Raw genomic sequence first — 19180 nt, forward strand, 5'->3', positions numbered from 1 at the left:
ACAGCAGCTAGACACAATGGAGCATCAACCCCGACACAGCGGTGCCTTTTAAGCTTTTAGTAGAGGACAATATCAAACGCTTATACATCAGGTTCCTAGAGATTTAAAAGCTGACTTAACTGTGGTGAAGGCTGAAGCCTCTAGCCTGGAGCAACAATACATTCTGACTAAAGACCTTCAGGTATATAGTAGACTGCAGGGATTGACTAGGAAGGTTCTCCCTTTACATAGTTCCTAAATAAAAAAGAAGCTGCTCCAGCAGTCCTGAAGGATTTTTGAACAAGGTGAACAAAATGGTAGGCTTTTAGCTTGGCTTGCCTTGCCTGTGAACAATCCCCTGCTATGAGTGTCTCACGCATAGTCGCCCCCTCTGGGGAGGTTCTGACAGTGTAAGGATATTACAGACTGCTCTGCTTCCTTTTATGAAGGCCTGTATGCTTCAAAAGGTTGCGTATTCTCCTGATGAACTTAGTTCCTACCTCTCAGAGATAAACTTCCTAATATTGACTTCCACTCATAGGGATTGTTTGGACTCCCCCATTGCATTGAAGGAAGTCCAACTGGCTATTTCCTCCCTCCAAGCCGGGAAAACCCCTTGCCCGAACAGGTAACCCAATGAATCCTATAAAACATATGTGGATGAGTTAGCATCCTGTTTTCATGCTATGCTTGAGAACTCATTATGGACTGGGTCCCTTCCTCCTACAATGTCAGACAGTGATAGTAGTGGTGCTTAAGACAGATAAGGACCCAGAACGCTGTCCATCTTACAGTCCCATTTCGTTGCTGAACGTGGACATAAGCTGCTTACAAAGATTCTGACTCACCTTTTGCATCCAGATCAGTCTGGGTTTATGCTGGGAAAAGGCATCGAAGTTAACATTAGGCGACTGTTCACAGATATTTCTATAGCAACTGAAGGCTCTCCAGGGGTGGTCGCCTCTCTTGATGCTGAAAAAGTGTTTGCTTCAGTAGTGTGGGATTACTTATGGAGGGTGCTAGAGTGTTTTGGGGTCGGTCCTAATTTTATTGCGTGGCTGAAACAACTGTACCACAACCCAATTGCTAGAGTGCGGTTTAATGGGGTGCTGTCTGCCCCTTCACCCTACATCGAGGGACGAGACAAAATTGCACGCTCTCCCCAGGCCTTTTTTTGCCCTGGCTTTGGAAACTCTGGCGATCCTCCTCTGCCAGGACCCCAGGGTGAAGGGAATTCTGGTTGGACCATTGCATTAAAAGATTTCCCTCTATACAGATGATTTCTATTGTTCCTACATGATGCGGACTCCTCCTTACGCACTGCGTTGGACATCATAGATCTGTTTGGTCACTATTCTGGCACCTGCGTCAACTGGGAAAAATCAGTTCTCTTTTCCCTTCATCTTTGGGACTCGGGAGGAGAGACACACATGCCCCCACAGTGGGTAAAATAGTTTGTACAATATACCTGGGTGTGAAGATTCGGGGTAGACTGGTGGCCTACTTAGAAGACAATATTACTCCTTTGCTTTCCCAATTTACCGCAAATGTCATGCCTGGCGTAGTTTACCTTTGACGCCAGTGGGCAGAGTGAATTTGTTGAAAATGGTCTATGTACTGAAATTCCTCTGTTTTTTTTTTAGAAACACTCCGATGCCCATACCTAGGGCTTTCTTTGGGAAGCTGGACAGAAGGGTGGTTTCCTTTGTATATGCTGGGAAGATTCCCAGATTGGCACAGAATACACTTCAAATGCCCCACTCTCAAGGGGGTCTGGCCCTGCCAAAATTTTTTACTACTGGGCAGCTGTACTAGTTATGGTTCATTGGTAGTTCAGTTAACCTAAACACAATCCAGCAATTACCATGGAAGCTGCTCTACTGGAGTTCTATGTCACATTGACTAACTTGGTCTATCGCACACCCAGGGCCGACCCCTTGGTTATGGAACTGATGTGTTCCACTCTCAGAGTTTGGGTGCAGGCTTATAGTGAGAGGTTTATAGGGAGGACGCTAAATACTACCCCACATCCCCCTCTGGGGTAATCCACAGCTACAACACCTTTCACACCTTCCAGATCCCCAGATTTGGGCATCCAGAGGTGTATTGACTCTAAAGCATGTCATCACAGATGGGAGACTCTCTTCCTTCTCAGTCATGCGTGAGAAATCTGCATTATTGGCCTCTATGTATTTCAGGTACCTACAACTGAGACACGCTGTTAGGGCCCAATTTCCAAAACCAGTTCTATTGAAACCAGCTAGAGTGGAATGTTTGTTGACATCAAAAAGTGATGGGAAAACCACTGTCTTCCCTTTATCTTCGGCTATCGGTGGCATACACTTCCAGTTCCACCAGTTTGATCGATGGAAGGGTGACATCCCTGACCTTAATGACGAAGACTGGGAGGATTGTATAGATTATTATGTTACTAATATGATCTCTGCTAGAGATAGATTTATTCAAATACATTTTTGCATAGGGTTTATTACACCCCGCAGAGGTTGGCGGCCATTTACCAGTTAGTCCTCTTTGTACAAGATGCCCCTCCTCTACAGGTACCTTCTTTCATATGGTGTGGATTTGCTCATCTGTTCACTCGTACTGGGAGTCAGTGGTTGATGCTCTGAATGATCTATGTGACTGGTCCCTTCAGATGGACCTATGACTGATGTTATTGGGATTTATGGAAGATATAGTGACTACCAGATATTTGAAACTGTTTTTGTTCTTCGCACTTTATTATGCACGCAGGGAATTACTGCTAAAATGGAAGCAACCCACTCCACCCAGAGTATATAGCTGGAATCTGCAGCGAACACTATTCTGCCACTTTATAAGTTGACATATGAGAGTAGAAACTGAATATCTGACGGAGTGTAATATTTGAAATATGGGATGTAGCTAGCATGGCTTCTCCTCCCTGAGTTTCTCTCCTGTTACTGCCCCCCTTCTCCCCTCCCTTCCCAACTCCCCTTCCGCCCTCGCTTCTGTATCCTCCCCTCCCTCCCTCCCCCCACTTTTTTCCCTGTCATTTCCCAGTAGTAGAGCACAATTTCCTAATATCTCAGCTACAGCCTGCCTAGAGTGCACTACTAGGGCAATTGTCTAATTTGGGGGTCTAGCTAGACGCCATAGGTGCCACTTTAGGAGCGATCTTTGCCATATCTACTGTTATGCAAACCTTATTAAGTGTTCTTGCATGGCAAGACCACTTACTGTTATCTCATATATATATTCTTATTATTATAGCCAAATTTACCACCCTAACTCCTCCCACAGTTTTTACACCAGACAGTAATATACCGAAACGTGCGGATTGTTCACGATTGGTGTGCTATTACTTTGTGGAACGCTTCGCCGAATGGTTCACGAAATATCAACGTTTTTGTGGTAAAATTGGTCCCATAGGAATGAATGGCGGAATGTTCAAAACTAGAGTAGGAGCTGAAAAATCATGACATGATTTCTAAACTGCCATCACTCCCTCATTTTCAAGCCCACCTACACAAATCTTATATCAAAACGTTCAGCTATCCCTGCTGCCACTACAAATGTCCATGGCTAAGCCATAGTCCTGATAGTTTTCACAATATGACCATTTGTTTGCAACTCACGCCGCCCATTGACATTCAATGAAACTCTACTCTAGACACCTCAAATTTGAAGGGCAATTTCTAAACTGCGACTGTGCCTTCATCTTTAATATTTCAGAGACATACTATGCATCAAAATGTAGGTCTGGGTCTTGTGATTCTCACAATTTATAGCTCTTCGGTGTAGGATTTATACTTTTTAAACTACAGCCGTTGGAAAATGGCAACCGCCAGTGAAGTGAGCAAGTTGGAGCAGTTTGTTTTTAACCACTCTTCTCTGCCCTATTTGAAATCTAATTTTGAATTTGTGACAGTTTGGCCGGCTTCTGGTTAAAGGTTTGGAAATACGTTTTCTACAGTAGAGAGTATTTGAGGTGATAATGCTGCTAATGTTTTTATAAATGTATGTTTTAATGTAACTGTGAAGCACTTTGGGCAACAACATTGCAATTAAATGTGCTATATAACTAATTAAAAGTTGAAATGCATTTTTCACTCTATCAAGCTTGCCATGTGCACTTTTTAAATTTGATCAATCAATTGGTTAGTGTAATGTTTACTATCTTTACTCACTCCAAACACTCCACACAGTTACTCTGCCCACTCCATAAAGTTACTCTGCCCAGTCCAAACTTTTCACAGTTACTCCAACCACACAACAGTTACTCAAGCCACTCCACCCAGTTACTCCGCCCACTCCAGTTGTAGACTACTGGTGGAGGCAAGAACACTTCACACAATTTCCCCAGAAATTGTAGCTTTTCTAGTTGTATACTTGTCTTTTTTAATTTAGTGTCATACAGGGTAATTGTATTAAGACCTGATGTATCTCTACTTGACTCCTACATATGGCCTACTTCAGATAATTCAATTGTGCTGTACTGGCTGTGATACTTTTGTTCAGCTGTGCATTATACAATAAACGTTTACCTGTTAAGAAATATGAAGAATCCAATTTTTCTTTGTGGGCCTGTTCACAACTGAGCGTTGTGTCAGTTGTCACCTCAGGTGAAGCTCAGGAAAGTGCATGAGCTTCTTAAATTACCCATTTTTGACCATATACAGGTGAAACTCAAAAAATTTGAATATCATGCAAAAGTTAATTTATTTCAGTAATGTAACTTAAAAGGTGAAACTAATATATGAGATAGACTCATTACATGCAAAGCAAGATCGTTCAAGCCGCGATTTGTCATAATTGTGATGATTATGGCTTACAGATCATGAAAACCCCAAATCCACAATCTCAGAAAATTAGAATATTGTGAAAAGGTGCAATATTCTAGGCTCAAAGTGTCCCACTCTAATCAGCTAATTAAGCCATAACACCTGCAAAGGGTTCCTGAGCCTTTAAATGGTCTCTCAGTCTGGTTCAGTAGGAATCACAATCATGGGAAAGACTGCTGACCTGACAGTTGTGCAGAAAACCATCATTGACACCCTCCATAAGGAGGGAAAGCCTCAAAAGGTAATTGCAAAAGAAGTTGGATGTTCCCAAAGTGCTATATCAAAGCACATTAATAGAAAGTTATGTGGAAGGGAAAAATGTGGAAGAAAAAGGTGCACAAGCAGCAGGGATGACCGCAGCCTGGAGAGGATTGTCAGGAAAAGGCCATTCAAAAGTGTTGGGGACTTTCACAAGGAGTGGACTGAGGCTGGAGTCAGTGCATCAAGAGCCACCACACACAGACGGATCCTGGACATGGGCTTCAAATGTCGTATTTCTCTTGTCAAGCCGCTCCTGAACAACAAAACGTCAGAAGCGTCTTACCTGGGCTAAAGAAAAACAGACATGGTCTGTTGCTCAGTGGTCCAAAGTCAGAGTATGGAGGAAGAATGGAGAGGCACACACTGCAAGATGCCTGAAGTCCCGTGTGAAGTTTCCACAGTCTGTGTTGATTTGGCGAGCCATGTCATCTGCTGGTGTTGGTCCACTGTGCTTCATTAAGTCCAGGGTCAACGCAGCCATCTACCAGCAGATTTTGGAGCACTTCAAGCTTCCTTCCACAGACGAGCTTTATGGGGATGCTGACTTCATTTTCCAGCAGGACTTGGCACCTGCCTACACTGCCAAAAGCACCAAAACCTGGTTCAATGACCCTGGGATTACTGTGCTTGATTGGCCAGCAAACTTGCCTGACCTGAACCCCATAGAGAATCTATGGGGCATTGCCAAGAGAAAGATGAGAGACATGAGACCGAATAATGCAGAAGAGCTGAAGTCCGCTATTGAAGCATCCTGGTCTTCCATAACACCTCAGCAGTGCCACAGGCTGATAGCTTCCATGCCACGCTGCATTGAGGCAGTAATTGCTGCAAAAGGGGCCCAAACCAAGTACTGGAGTACATATGCATGCTTATACTTTTCAGAGGTCCGATATTGTTCTATGTAAAATCCTTGTTTTATTGATTGCATGTAATATTCTAATTTTCTGAGATTGTGGATTTGAGGTTTTCATGAGCTGTAAGCCATAATCATCACAATTATGACAAATCACGGCTTGAACTATCTTGCTTTGCATGTAATGAGTCTATCTCATATATTAGTTTCACCTTTTAAGTTGCATTACTGAAATAAATGAACTTTTGCACGATATTCTAATTTTTCGAGTTTCACCTGTAGACCTTAATGAGAGCGCCTGAAAAATGTTTTTCAGGTGCTTCTATTTGAAAATCTACAGGGCCAACAACATGGGCTTTTTACATAGTAAGTCAGGGGAAAAAAGACAAGTCTTTGTAGTTCAACCAATAGGAGGAAATCTAATGTTTGTGTAGTATTATGTTCAGCAGACTGTGTTCTTCTATTGTTGTGACTTAGATGACGTTCAGAGCACATTTTATGCCCAATTCATGCAAAACTCCACGTAATATCAAGGGGTTCACATACTTTTTCTTGCAACTGTATACACAATAATATACCCAAAGTCGATACATGAGAAGGGAAAAAAAAAACACAAACCAAGATCCATATATAAATATCCTTCTTGATCACCCAGGAGGCAATCAGATATTCCCTGGATCAACTACCCCTGGTATTATTACCTATAAATGTTAGCATCCAGTTGGATTTTGTGCATTTAAGAATCCACCTCTTCTCATGAGAGAACAAATTATCTTCCTGTACTACAAGGTGCGCATAAAACCTCCTCTATAATTGCATGGCTACGACCACACTATGGGGGGAGATTTACTAAAACTGAAGACTATAAAATCTGGTAAAGCTCTGCATAGAAACCAATCAGCTTCCAAGTTTTGTCAAAACTTAATAGAACACCCTGAAGTTAGAAGCCGATTAGCTGTCATGCACATCTGCACAAGAATCTGGGTACACCAGTTTAAGTAATTCTCTCGCTATATGTGAATGGGGGATAAATCTAACAGATCCTATGTTATTTTTGCATAGATATGAATGACACAGAAGTAATAGAGTGGAAGCTTGTCTGGCTGAGGAACTGATGTAATGTAATGGTAATGTTCTCTGTACAGCTGCACGGAATATGTTAGAGCCATATAAATATATAACAGTGTGTGACTGTGGGTGGACATTAGAATGTAAACTCTTCTGGTGCAGAGACTGATGTGAATGGTTCGGCTTTCTCTGTACAACACTGCACAATATGTTAATAGCTTTATAAATGTATAATAATAATAAAAGGTGTGACTGTGGTAGGAGCATTAGAGTGTAAGCTCCTCTGGTGCACAGACTTATGTAAATTGTAAAATGTTCTCTGTACAGCAGCATAGAATATGTTAGAGGTGTATAAATGTATAATAATACCAGAGTGTGACCCTGGTGGGAACATTAAAGTGTGAGCTTCTCTGGTTCAGAGGTCAATATAAATGGTAAAATATTCTCTGTACCAGCAGCACAGAATGTATTACAGTTATATACAGTAAATGTATAGTAATAACAATCTGACTTTAGGTGGGACATTAAGAGTGTAGCTCCCCTGGTGCAGACACTGATGTAAACGATAAGACCGCTTTCAAATGGGCTGCTGTTCTGCCGCAGGTAAAAGCATGTCTGAATTCAAGGCACAGCGAACAGCTTCAGTTGTACATTGTGATTAACAATGATTATGTGTGTTTACATGCGGCTGTGCGCTTTGTACAGCAGCTCGGACAACGTGAGAGATATATAAATGTATAACAGTGTGTGACTTTGAGAGATACATTAGAGAGTAAGCTCCCTTGGTGCACAAACTGATGCAAATGGCAAACAGTTCTCCTTACAGCAGCACAAAATACATGACAGCTATATAAATGTATAATAACAGCGTGTGACTGGTGGGCACATTGGAGTGTAAAATTGCAGAGACTGCTGGTTTGGTGTTCTCTGTACGGCATTACAGTATGATATATAAATGAATAAAACAAATATCCTTTTTTTGCTCTGCTTCACTGAACCCTCTTGTCATTTTCTTTAAAATATAAAATAAACAAAACATTTATAGTTTACTCACCATCAGAATCATCCTCAGAGTCCGACACATCCACATTGAGTGCTGCAGTATTTGGACCCAAACTTTTCTCAAGTGCTTCAATCTCCTTCTGGATTTTTTCCCTCTCTGCCTTCAGATCCAAAGCAGCCATGGTGCCTGCATCAAAAATAACAAAACACAATTAATTGGCATACGAAGCACAGGTTGCAAACAAAATAAAAACACCACCACACCACATGCTTCTATTTAAAGCAAGTTAGTTGAAGAGAGAGGACTGAAGCTTTCTCACAGCAGGCCTACCTTGCATATTCTGGTGTGTGACTGCTTGAGCAGCACGGATGCATTCTGGGTAATCCTATGCAAATAACAGTGCAGTGTCAGGCTCAGCCAGCCTCCTCCATGTGACTGAGCAGACGTTGCAGTGTGCAGACGGAGGGTGTGGTCTGCTTCACAGATCTGCATACATTACCCACAAGGACTTGCAGCTTTTGCTGTCCCCCTCCCGTTGCAGATGAGAAAACACATTACAGGCTGTATAGCATATAAGGAAGTGAAACTTCTTTTATTTTTTAAATCTTTTTGGAGACGCAGGAAATATTTATATATCTGCGAAGACCACAGTAACATTTAATCCAGTGTGCATTATGCTCATGTAAACGGGGCGTTTGGAAAACTCTTCTGAATGATGGAAACTGACTGCTGGAAAACGTAGGTTAAAAAACATCAGTTTAGCCACGTTTGCATACCGCGTTTATGTGCGTTTGCGTTTAGAAGCATTTTTAAAAGATAACCTCAGGAGACCTTCCCAAATGCCCAGAATGCACTGCAAAATATTAAAAAATTAACTATTTCAGACACTTTGAGAGGAATAGAGAGCAGAAGCAGAGAGAGCAGTATGTGTTGGGATGACCTGTCTTTTCTGGTTGTATTCACTATGGATCCCATCATAATGCAGCACGTTCTACCATTCTTTCCTTCACACGAAACCTGTAACTGACTGCGCTGGTGTGCTAGGTCCATTTGAATACATGGAAACCGCTTTGCATGCTTTTCTGATGATGAAAAAAGGCTCTGGACAGCATCTGGACATGGAACAGTTAAAAAAACACTTCTAAACGCGGTTAACCGCGTTTACAAGTGTTTGGCGCTTGAGCCGCCGGTAAAATCTACTCCTGAACGCAAGTTTGTTGCGTTCAAAAATCTAATGTAAACTCAACTGCCTGTAAACAACTATGTGTACATGGACACATAGGAAAACATTACGGAGACTCCAGGGGCTGCTGAGAAAAAAACGCTGAACAGCTCCTGAATGTCAGTTTAGGAGCTGCAGTGTACATGAGCCCTTAGAGATGTGCTGCTCAGATAACACTTGTATTTATTGTCTATGTAGTTATAAGGGCTCATACACACACACACACACACACACACACACACGTTATAAGGGATCATACACACACACACACGTTATAAGGGATCATACACACACACACACGTTATAAGGGATCATACACACACACGTTCTCCAGTACAGAATAAACACATCTGAATATGTTGGTGCCAGGGAGCTCCTGGTTGGAGGTGATAATCTGCAAAGGGGACCTTACATCTGTGCATATCAGGGGTGGACTGAACATTGGGGAACTCGGGCACTGCCCGAGGGCCCGGGGTCAGTAGGGGGCCCCATGAGATGTCCCTGGTACCTTTCATAGGCTTTTTTTGGGTGTGGTTTGATTGTGGGCGAGGACACAGGGGCCCCATGATCCCCTATTGCCTGGGGACCCCATGAGTTGTCAGTCTGCCCCTGGTGCACATGCACCACTTTACGAAAGTAGCAATACATAATTGCATACAGCCGCCTGCAATCATTCTATGGGCCATGCAACACCAGGGACTTCCCGGGCACCAAAACACGCGTGTTTTCACTGTACGGGAGAATCAGCCAGTGTGCATGAACCCCAAGTCTAGGTTCACAAATATGCTAAGTGCACACAATCCCCAACTCATAGGCAAAATGTGCTCCTCTTTAGCAGACGCACTGAGGTGCTAATAATCCTTAATGGCACCCTACGCATCAGAAAACACAGTGCATTTCAAGGTGGTGCAAAACCTCATGATGCTGCAGTTGCATTTTGAAAAAAAGGTTGGGGACTTTTTCATTGCATTTCCTGCAGTTACTGCATCCCATTCAAATGTGGCACACAGGACCCACACAAGCGTGAACCTAGTCTAAGGCCAAGTTCACACTACATGTGTTTCAGTTGCTTTTGTTCTGCATACAAAACGCACAGAAAGTAGGTTATATGGTTGTCAATGTCATAGTTCACATCAGTGCTTCCAGTTCCGGTTGCAGAAAAAAAATAAGTAGAACATGCTGCATTTTTTCTGCACAGAACTATAATGGAACACAGTAAAACGCATAGAAATGCACCAGAACACACCAAAACACATAAAAAATGCACTGGAAAACACATGTTCCTATTTAAATTGAAGGAAAAAAAAGAGGCAGCACAGTGGCTAAACGGTTAGCACTTCCGCTTGGCAGTAATAGGGTCATTGCTTCGAATCCTGACCACAGCACCACCTGCCTGGAGTCTGCATGTTCTCTCTGTGCCTGCGTGGGTTTCCTCCAGGTACTCCAGTTTCCTCCCACACTCCAAAAACATGCTGGTAGGTTAATTGGATCCTGTCTAAATTGGCCTTAGTATGTATATGAATGCAAGTTAGGGACTTTGGATTGTACACACTGAGTGTTAGAGACTGACATGAATGTACAATATATATGTAAAGTTCTGTGTAAATTGATGGCGCTATATAAGTGCCTGTAATAATAATAAATAAGAGAGGGGAGAAAAATAACTGGAATACATAAAAAAAACTTCCTGGAACACATCTGGACTGTATTTCTATAGTGTGAACCAGCCCTAAAGGTCCATTCACAAACACTGCTGCCGGTACAGCATTCAAGGGGCGGTGCATGTTTTATTGCACAGCTCACAGCTTTTTTGACAAAATTTTATGTGTAGTGTGCAAAGTGTGCAGTGGTAAGTGGAGCAATATTATACAAACATGTTACATAATATCGCACTGCTCTAGAACGCAATGAGACACTGGGGCTGATATACTGAAACTGGAGAGTGCAAAGTCTAGTGCAGCAGTGCATGGTAGCCAATCAGCTTCTAACTTCATCTTGTTTAATTGAGCTTTGATGATAAAATCTGGAAGCTGATTGGTTTCTTTGCAGAGCTGCACCAGATTCTAAACTCTACAGTTTTAGTAAATCAGCCCCACAGTGTTCTGGTTTGAACATGACACATAGAAAACTATTGTTTTCAGTCTGTCATTACAGTTACTTGCGTTTTTCCATGGGCCCTTATTTCAGTAATTACAATCTTCTTGATGAATTAGGGCTTTTACAGAGGGGTGCCAAAAATGCCACAATTTTAGGACTTCAGGTGTTTTTTTTAACTGATCTGAATGCACACACAGGTCCCTAAATACGATTAAACTAGCACCATCACTTGACAAATACTTGACACCATCAGTGACAAATATCATTTAAAAAATCTGCATTACTGGTCAGTATTTTTTGTGAGTACAAGTACACCTGTAAATGACACCTCCCCCTTGAACAGTAGATTATATTATTTGAATGTTTCTCACCTGACCTCCAAAAACCCTGACACCAATGAATTGCTGCCATGGCTAATTAGATACCCACACATTCTCAAAGGGACCAGGGAGGAGGCATGCACGAAACACGTCAGCAGAGCCTACGTGTTGACGTCACGCCGCTGAGTCCATGTTGTTGCTCCAGCAGCCATCTCTGTAAGTGTGATCGCTTGTTTACTTTGTTCCATGTGGATTATACTTTTTTAACTAAGTCAATAAAATGCAACACTATATATACCTCCATCTTGGGCTCTGTGTGGTGAGCTCTCCTTTTTAGGACACATCACTGAAAGATCACGTACCAGCCCTTTTGCGGAGGAGATATGCATACCTTGGAGGATTTTACTACAAGCCTGTTTTACTTAAGTTCTGGTAAGTGCATAGTGGTGAAGGATTTCACGGATGTCTTATTTCCACATTGGGATGTCACTTCACTTTATTTATTACTGCGGTTCATACTAATTGTGGGTGCAGTTTTTATTCCACGGAGCACTCTTTGTACTGAAAGATATTTGATTAAGGAATTCCTTCTCATCCATTTGGACTATTTATTGAGTTATCTATTTTTTATGAATGCACATTTCATATTGTTCTGTTGTGTAGCAAAACTTATGGGCTACTATAACAGATTATACAGTGAAGGAAATAAGTATTTGATCCCCTGCTGATTTTGAATGTTTGCCCACTCACAAAGAACTGATCAGTCTAAAAATCGAATGGTAGGTGTATTGTAACACTGAGAGACAGAATAGCAACAAAAAATTCAAAAGAAATGCATGTCTAACAAATTATGCACTGATTTGCATGTTTATGAGGGGAATAAGTATTTGATCTTCTTCAAAAAACATGACTTAGAACTTGGTGGCAAATCCCTCCTTGGCAATCACAGTGGTCAGACATTTCCTGTAGTTGGCCATCAGGTTTGCACACATCTCAGGAGGGATTTTGGCCCACTACTCTTGGCAGACACTCTCCAAGTCCTTAAGGTTTGGTGGCTGATGTTTGACAATTCGAACTTTCAGCTCCCTCCACAGATTTTCAATCAGATTAAGGTCTGAAGACTGGCTAGGCCACTCCAGGACCTTAATGTGCTTCTTCTTGAGCCACTCTTTTGTTGCCTTGGCCATGTGTTTTGGGTCATTGTCATGCTGGAACACCCATCCACGACCAATTTTCAATGCCTTGGCTGAGGGAAGAAGGTTCTCACCCAAGATTTGATTGCCCTGTACATCGTCCCTTTGATGCAATGCATTTGTCCTGTCCCTTTAGCAGAAAACCAACCTCAAAACAGAATGTTTCCACCACCATGTTTGACAGTTGGGATGGTGTTCTTGGGGTCATAGGTAGCATTCCTTCTCCTCCAAACCCGACGAGTTGAGTTTAATGCCAAAGAGCTCAGTTTTGGTCTCATCTGACACCTTCAACCAGTCCTCCTCTGCATCATTCAGATCTTGAGTGGCAAACTTCAGACGGGCCTGGACATGTGCTTTCTTGAGCAGAGGGACCTTGCGGGCACTGCAGGATTTCAATCCCTGTTGGCGTAGTGTGTTACCAATTGTTTTCTTGGTCACTGTGGTCCCAGCTGCCTGGAGATCATTGACAAGATCCTCATGTGTAGTTCTCGGATGATTCCTCACTGTTCTCATGATCATTGACACTCCACAGGATGAGATCTTGCATGGTGCACCAGACCTAGGAAGATTGGCAGTTGTTTTGTGTTTCTTCCATTTGAGAATGATTGCACCAACTGTTGTCACCTTCTCACCAAGCTGCTTGGCAATAGTTTGGTAGCCCAGTCCAGCCTTGTGCAGGTCTGACATCCTTGGACAGCTCTTTGGTGTTTGCCATGGTGGAGAGTTTGGAATCTGATTGTTTGATTGCTCCTGTGGACAGGTGTCTATTATACAGATAACAAAATGAGATTAGCAGTACTCCCTTTAAGAGACTGCTTCTAATCTCAGCTTGTTACCTGTATGAAAGACACCTGGTAGCTAGAAATCCTGCTGAATGATAGGGGATCAAACCCTTATTTCCCTCATGAACATGCAAATCAGTGCACATGCATTTCTTTTGAATTTTTTGTTGCTATTTTGTCTCTCAGTATTACAATACACCTACCATTCTATTTTTAGACAGATCATTTTTTTGTGAGAGGGCAAACATTCAAAATTTCCTTCACTGTATATGAGTTGATGGTTTTTGAGTTTCAGACACATAGCACAGCACTTTTATTATGATATGGAGTGGGTTCACCATTTGCGCTAGCTGCTTTTCATATTTTCTCTTAGCACTCACTTTATATAGTTTTTTGTTTAGAGATATAAAAGCAACCTCTGCAAAACCAACACATGTATGCTCATAACCACATGGAAACATATAAAGGGTCTATTATAGAAAGTGATCATACAATTCACACTACATTCACCCAGATTTCCCACATTTTTTTCAGTCAAATCCAAATGTGTGTGATGGTGAAGTTCAGCATGTAGTCAAAAGTGTGTCCCTCATCATGTCCAGAGGGCTGCACAATAGGCTCATTTTTGTAAAGTTGCTTCTAGATCATTACATTACGATCCAACCAGGGAAAAATAGGCCGTGTATTAAAAAAGAATGTTAAGATGAGATCTCCCAGGCATCCAACGTTCCCTGAAATGTTAAGGCCTCATGCACACTGCAGCTCTCAAATACCCATTTTACAGGCATTTGATGGGTTTTTTTTTATTCTGCCCCTAACCTCCCCTTTATTTTAGCCTATGTCCATGTACGTTTAAAGGCAATTAGGGACAGAAATCTAAATGCACCAAAATCATGTTCAGTTGAGAAGTATTTATGCAGAAAAAACACCCAATGAGCCTAAACACACCTAAGTACTAGGTGCATTTAGCACTTGAGCATTCATTAATTAATTGGCTAGAATACAATTTCTAACCAAGGAATCTATGAATGCCCAAACGTGCCTTAATGCATTTCAAAAAACATGATTGCGGGCACGTCTTTAATGCGGTTTTTCTCCTGTCAGGAGAAAGGCATTTAAAACAGCCTAGTGTGCATGAGGCCTAAATGTTGAAGTGTCTTACCAAGGCTGCAGTGCTGAAACCGAGGGGAGGTAGGGAACACAAGACACTGGAGAGGTGAGCATAAGGTCCCCTGTACAGGGGCATACTAGACTGATACACCTGTGTGAATGACCCCCTCTATAAATGAACACAGTGGACCCACATAAACATTGCAAAGATCTTTAGGACATCTGAACACAGGTAGGAATCCTCCCAGTTACAAGTCTATCAACTCAAGGTGTTATGCAACACCGGTATATTTTTTCAACCAATTCCTGTTATTTTGTTGCATTTCTTCCTCCTATTTTAGAAACCTTGGATACAATATATTTGTAATCAGGAATGCCTGCACACAAAAAAAAAAAAAGTGATTGAACAGCACATACTGTTTGATTTGCAAGATGCCTATTTTTCTTATGGCATGTTTTTTTGTTTGGTTATGACAGTAGGATGCTAATTTCTTTATATTTATGCACAATTCACGGAATTACTTCTGGGTGCCTGAAGAAACAGCCAAGAAATGCAATGAATTGAACTCACCACGTGGTTTCTGTATCACTACAGGACAGTGATGTCACATTATATTAAACTCCCAGTTGAACTGCAATTTGCTGGCACTCTTTTATGTTGTTTATTAAACAATTTATTGTTCTGTATCAAAATAAAAATTGAGAAGAGTAATTTTAGTGTACATGATGTACATGATGAATGATGTGTTACATCGAAAGTCCAATTACTTTTTGGTAACTATTCGAAATAATTTTATAATATGATGTGATACATTTTTCAATCCAAATAATATATGGTAATTGAACCTCTTCCATAGTAACCCACATCTGAAAATCATTTGAGGGACACCTTTAATCCGCATTTGTGCAGGCATGGCAAAGCATTCATTTGCAGCCTCTCAACAGTATGTAGGTATGGCCAAAAAGTGAGTGAGATCAATAAAGTAGGTATTACTTCACAGTGCTTGGCACCTTTCCTCCTTGATTTAGACATAATAGGGCCTGAGGGTACACTGAACAAAAAGCAGGAACGAAGTAAGCCCCACCTTTGTTAGCGGATCCAATAATATCCCCAGCATGGCATCAGTGGTAATAACCCCAAGCACTGATATTGGTGTGTGCGCTGTAAAAAACACAAGCATCTGAGCCGGTGGGTGCAGTAATAACACCCCAGCATTTGTTTCAGTGATTGCAGTACTAACTCTTAGCACTGGTTCCCTTGACCACAGTAATAAACCGCAGCATTGGTGTCAATGACTGCAGTAACAACCCCCAGCTTCAGTGCCAGCAGATGCAGTAATAACTGCTAGAATCAGTGTCAGTGGGTGCCCTTATAATCCTCAGCACTGATTTCAATGACAGTAGCACTAACCTCCAGCATCAGTGTCAGTGGGTGCAGTAATAACCCCCAGTACTGGTGTCAGTGGGTGCAGTAATAACCCTTGACACTGGTGTCAGTGGGTGAGGTAATATCCCCCTGCATTAATGAAAGTGGGTGCAGTAATAACCTCTGGCACTGGCGTCAGTGGGTGCATTAATAACCCCCAGTACTGGTGTCAGTGGGTGCAGTAATAACCCTTGACACTGGTGTCAGTGGGTGAGGTAATATCCCCCTGCATTAATGAAAGTGGGTGCAGTAATAACCCCTGGCACTGGTGTCAGTGGGTGCAATAATAACTCCTGGCACTGGTGTCAGTGGGTGCAGTAATAACCCTTGACACTGGTGTCAGTGGGTGAGGTAATATCCCCCTGCATTAATGAAAGTGGGTGCAGTAATAACCCCTGGCACTGGTGTCAGTGGGTGCAATAACAACTCCTGGCACTGGTGTCAGTGGGTGCAGTAATAACCCTTGACACTGGTGTCAGTGGGTGAGGTAATATCCCCCTGCATTAATGAAAGTGGGTGCAGTAATAACCCCTGGCACTGGTGTCAGTGGGTGCAATAATAACTCCCGGCACTGGTGTCAGTGAGTGCAGTAATAACTCCCGACACTGGTGTCAGTGAGTGCAGTAATACCCCCCCCCCCCCGGCATTGGTGTCAGTGGGTGCAGTAATAACTCCCGGCACTGGTGTCAGTGAGTGCTGTAATAACCCCCCCCCAGCACTGGTGTCAGTGGGTGCAGTAATAACCCCCAGCACTGGTGTCAATGAGTGCTGTAATAACTCCCAGCACTGGTGTCAGTGAGTGCTGTAATAACCCCCAGCACTGGTGTCAGCGAGTGCTGTAATAACCCCCCCCCCAGCACTGGTGTCAGTGGGTGCAGTAATAACCCCCCCGACACTGGTGTTAGTGGGTGCAGTAATAACCCCCCGGCACTGGTGTCAGTGAGTGCTGTAATAATCCCCCCTGGCACTGGTGTTAGTGGGTGCAGTAATAACCCCCCCAGCACTGGTGTCAGTGGGTGCAGTAATAACCCCCTCCACTGGTGTCAGTGGGTGCAGTAATAACCCATGGCATTGATATCAGTGGGTGCAGCAATAACCCCCGCCACTGGTGTCAGTGGGTGCAGTAATAACCCATGGCATTGATGTCAGTGGGTGCAGCACTAACCCCCGCCACTGGTGTCAGTGGGTGCAGTAATAACCCCCGCCACTGGTGTCAGTGGGTGCAGTAATAACCCCCAGCACTGGTGTCAGTGGGCACAGCAATAACCCCCGGCACTGGTGTCAGTGGGTGCAGTAATAATCCATGGCATTGATTTCAGTGGGTGCAGTAATAATCCATGGCATTGATTTCAGTGGGTGCAGCAATAACCCCCGCCACTGGTGTCAGTGGGTGCAGCAATAACCCCCGCCACTGGTGTCAGTGGGTGCAGCAATAACCCCCGCCACTGGTGTCAGTGGGTGCAGTAATAATCCATGGCATTGATTTCAGTGGGTGCAGTAATAATCCATGGCATTGATTTCAGTGGGTGCAGCAATAACCCCCGCCACTGGTGTCAGTGGGTGCAGCAATAACCCCCGCCACTGGTGTCAGTGGGTGCAGCAATAACCCCCGCCACTGGTGTCAGTGGGTGCAGCAATAACCCCCGCCACTGGTGTCAGTGGGTGCAGCAATAACCCCCGCCACTGGTGTCAGTGGGTGCAGTAATAATACATGGCATTGATTTCAGTGGGTGTGGTAATAACCTCCAGCACTGATATTAATGGGTGCAGTAATAACCCCCGCCACTGGTGTCAGTGGGTGCAGTAATAACCCATGGCATTGATGTCAGTGGGTACATCAATAACCCCCGGCACTGGTGTCAGTGGGTGCAGTAATAATCCATGGCATTGATTTCAGTGGGTGCAGTAATAATCCATGGCATTGATTTCAGTGGGTGCAGCAATAACCCCTGCCACTGGTGTCAGTGGGAGCAGAAATAACCCCCGCCACTGGTGTCAGTGGGTGCAGCAATAACCCATGGCATTGATTTCAGTGGGTGCAGTAATAATACATGGCATGGATTTCAGTGGGTGTGGTAATAACCTCCAGCACTGATATTAATGGGTGCAGTAATAACCCCCAAATTTATGTCAGCTGGTGCAAAAACCCTTTCATTGGTGTCAGTGGGTGCACAGCCCCCAAACTAATATCAGTGGGTGCAGTAATAACCCCCAAACCGATGTCCTTCATCAGTGTGAGTGGATGCATTAAAAACCCCAAGCATTTTTTATTCTCCCCAACTGCCCAGCGTTTGCCTCTTCACCTCCTCCACAGCTCACCACCCAACTAGGCCCAGCTTCCCTTTGTGTGCCTCCATTCACAGCTTGCTTCTGCACCCCTTGCTCACAGATTCCCTTGTTCACCTCTGCACCCTTCAGTCACAACTCACCTGCACCATTCCTCCACAGCACGCCCACCCCCCCTGTACAACTCACCTGCACCATTCCTCCACAGCACGCCCACCCCCCCGTACAGCTCACCTGCACCATTCCTCCACAGCACGCCCACCCCCGTACAGCTCACCTGCACCATTCGTCGACAGCACGTCCAACCCCCCTGTACAGCTCACCTGCACCATTCCCCCACAGCATGCCCACCCCCCCTGTACAGCTCACCTGCACCATTCATCCACAGCACGCCCACCCCCCCTGCACAGCTCACCTGCACCATTCATCCACAGCACGCCCACCCCCCCTGCACAGCTCACCTGCACCATTCCTCCACAGCACGACCACCCCCCCCCAGTCACTACTTCCTCTCCTTCGCCTGGCTCCACCCCCTAAGGGTCTGTATCCCACCCTCCCCGATACACACGCACGTGAATGAGTCGTGGACTTTGCATCTAACCCAGCGAAGCATTCCTTTGCATAGCCTGCGGCTGACTGGGCAATGCAAATCCAGGAAAGCTGTTAATCATGCTCTTCTACAGCAGGGTACACTCCGCACATTTTTAGGGTCTCATTCAATGAATAGAGTCTCTTCCCTCCCCAACTGATCAGCTGA

The 19180-nt window shown here is 43.7% G+C and overlaps 1 protein-coding gene across 3 annotated transcripts in view; it reads right to left on the reverse strand.

The window, feature by feature from the left end:
- Positions 1-8397, reverse strand: part of SNAPC4 (small nuclear RNA activating complex polypeptide 4) — an 88185-nt gene extending 79788 nt beyond the window's left edge. For 2 of the 3 annotated variants that reach the window (XM_089677034.1, XM_089677033.1), the window contains exons 1-2: positions 8318-8397; positions 8039-8173 (exon numbers count right to left, since the gene is read on the reverse strand). In XM_089677034.1, the coding sequence (XP_089533160.1) occupies positions 8039-8173; positions 8318-8324 (142 nt within the window). In that variant the 5' untranslated portion in view covers positions 8325-8397. Of the gene's footprint in view, positions 1-8038; positions 8174-8317 lie in introns of those variants that run through there. The other variant, XM_089677036.1, reaches the window with a different exon arrangement.
- Positions 8398-19180: the final 10783 nt, after the last annotated feature.

Source organism: Staurois parvus, unplaced genomic scaffold (assembly GCF_062004578.1).
Source record: "Staurois parvus isolate SC_StPar_1 unplaced genomic scaffold, SC_StPar_1.0 ptg000176l, whole genome shotgun sequence".
NCBI classification, from domain to species: domain Eukaryota; kingdom Metazoa; phylum Chordata; class Amphibia; order Anura; family Ranidae; genus Staurois; species Staurois parvus.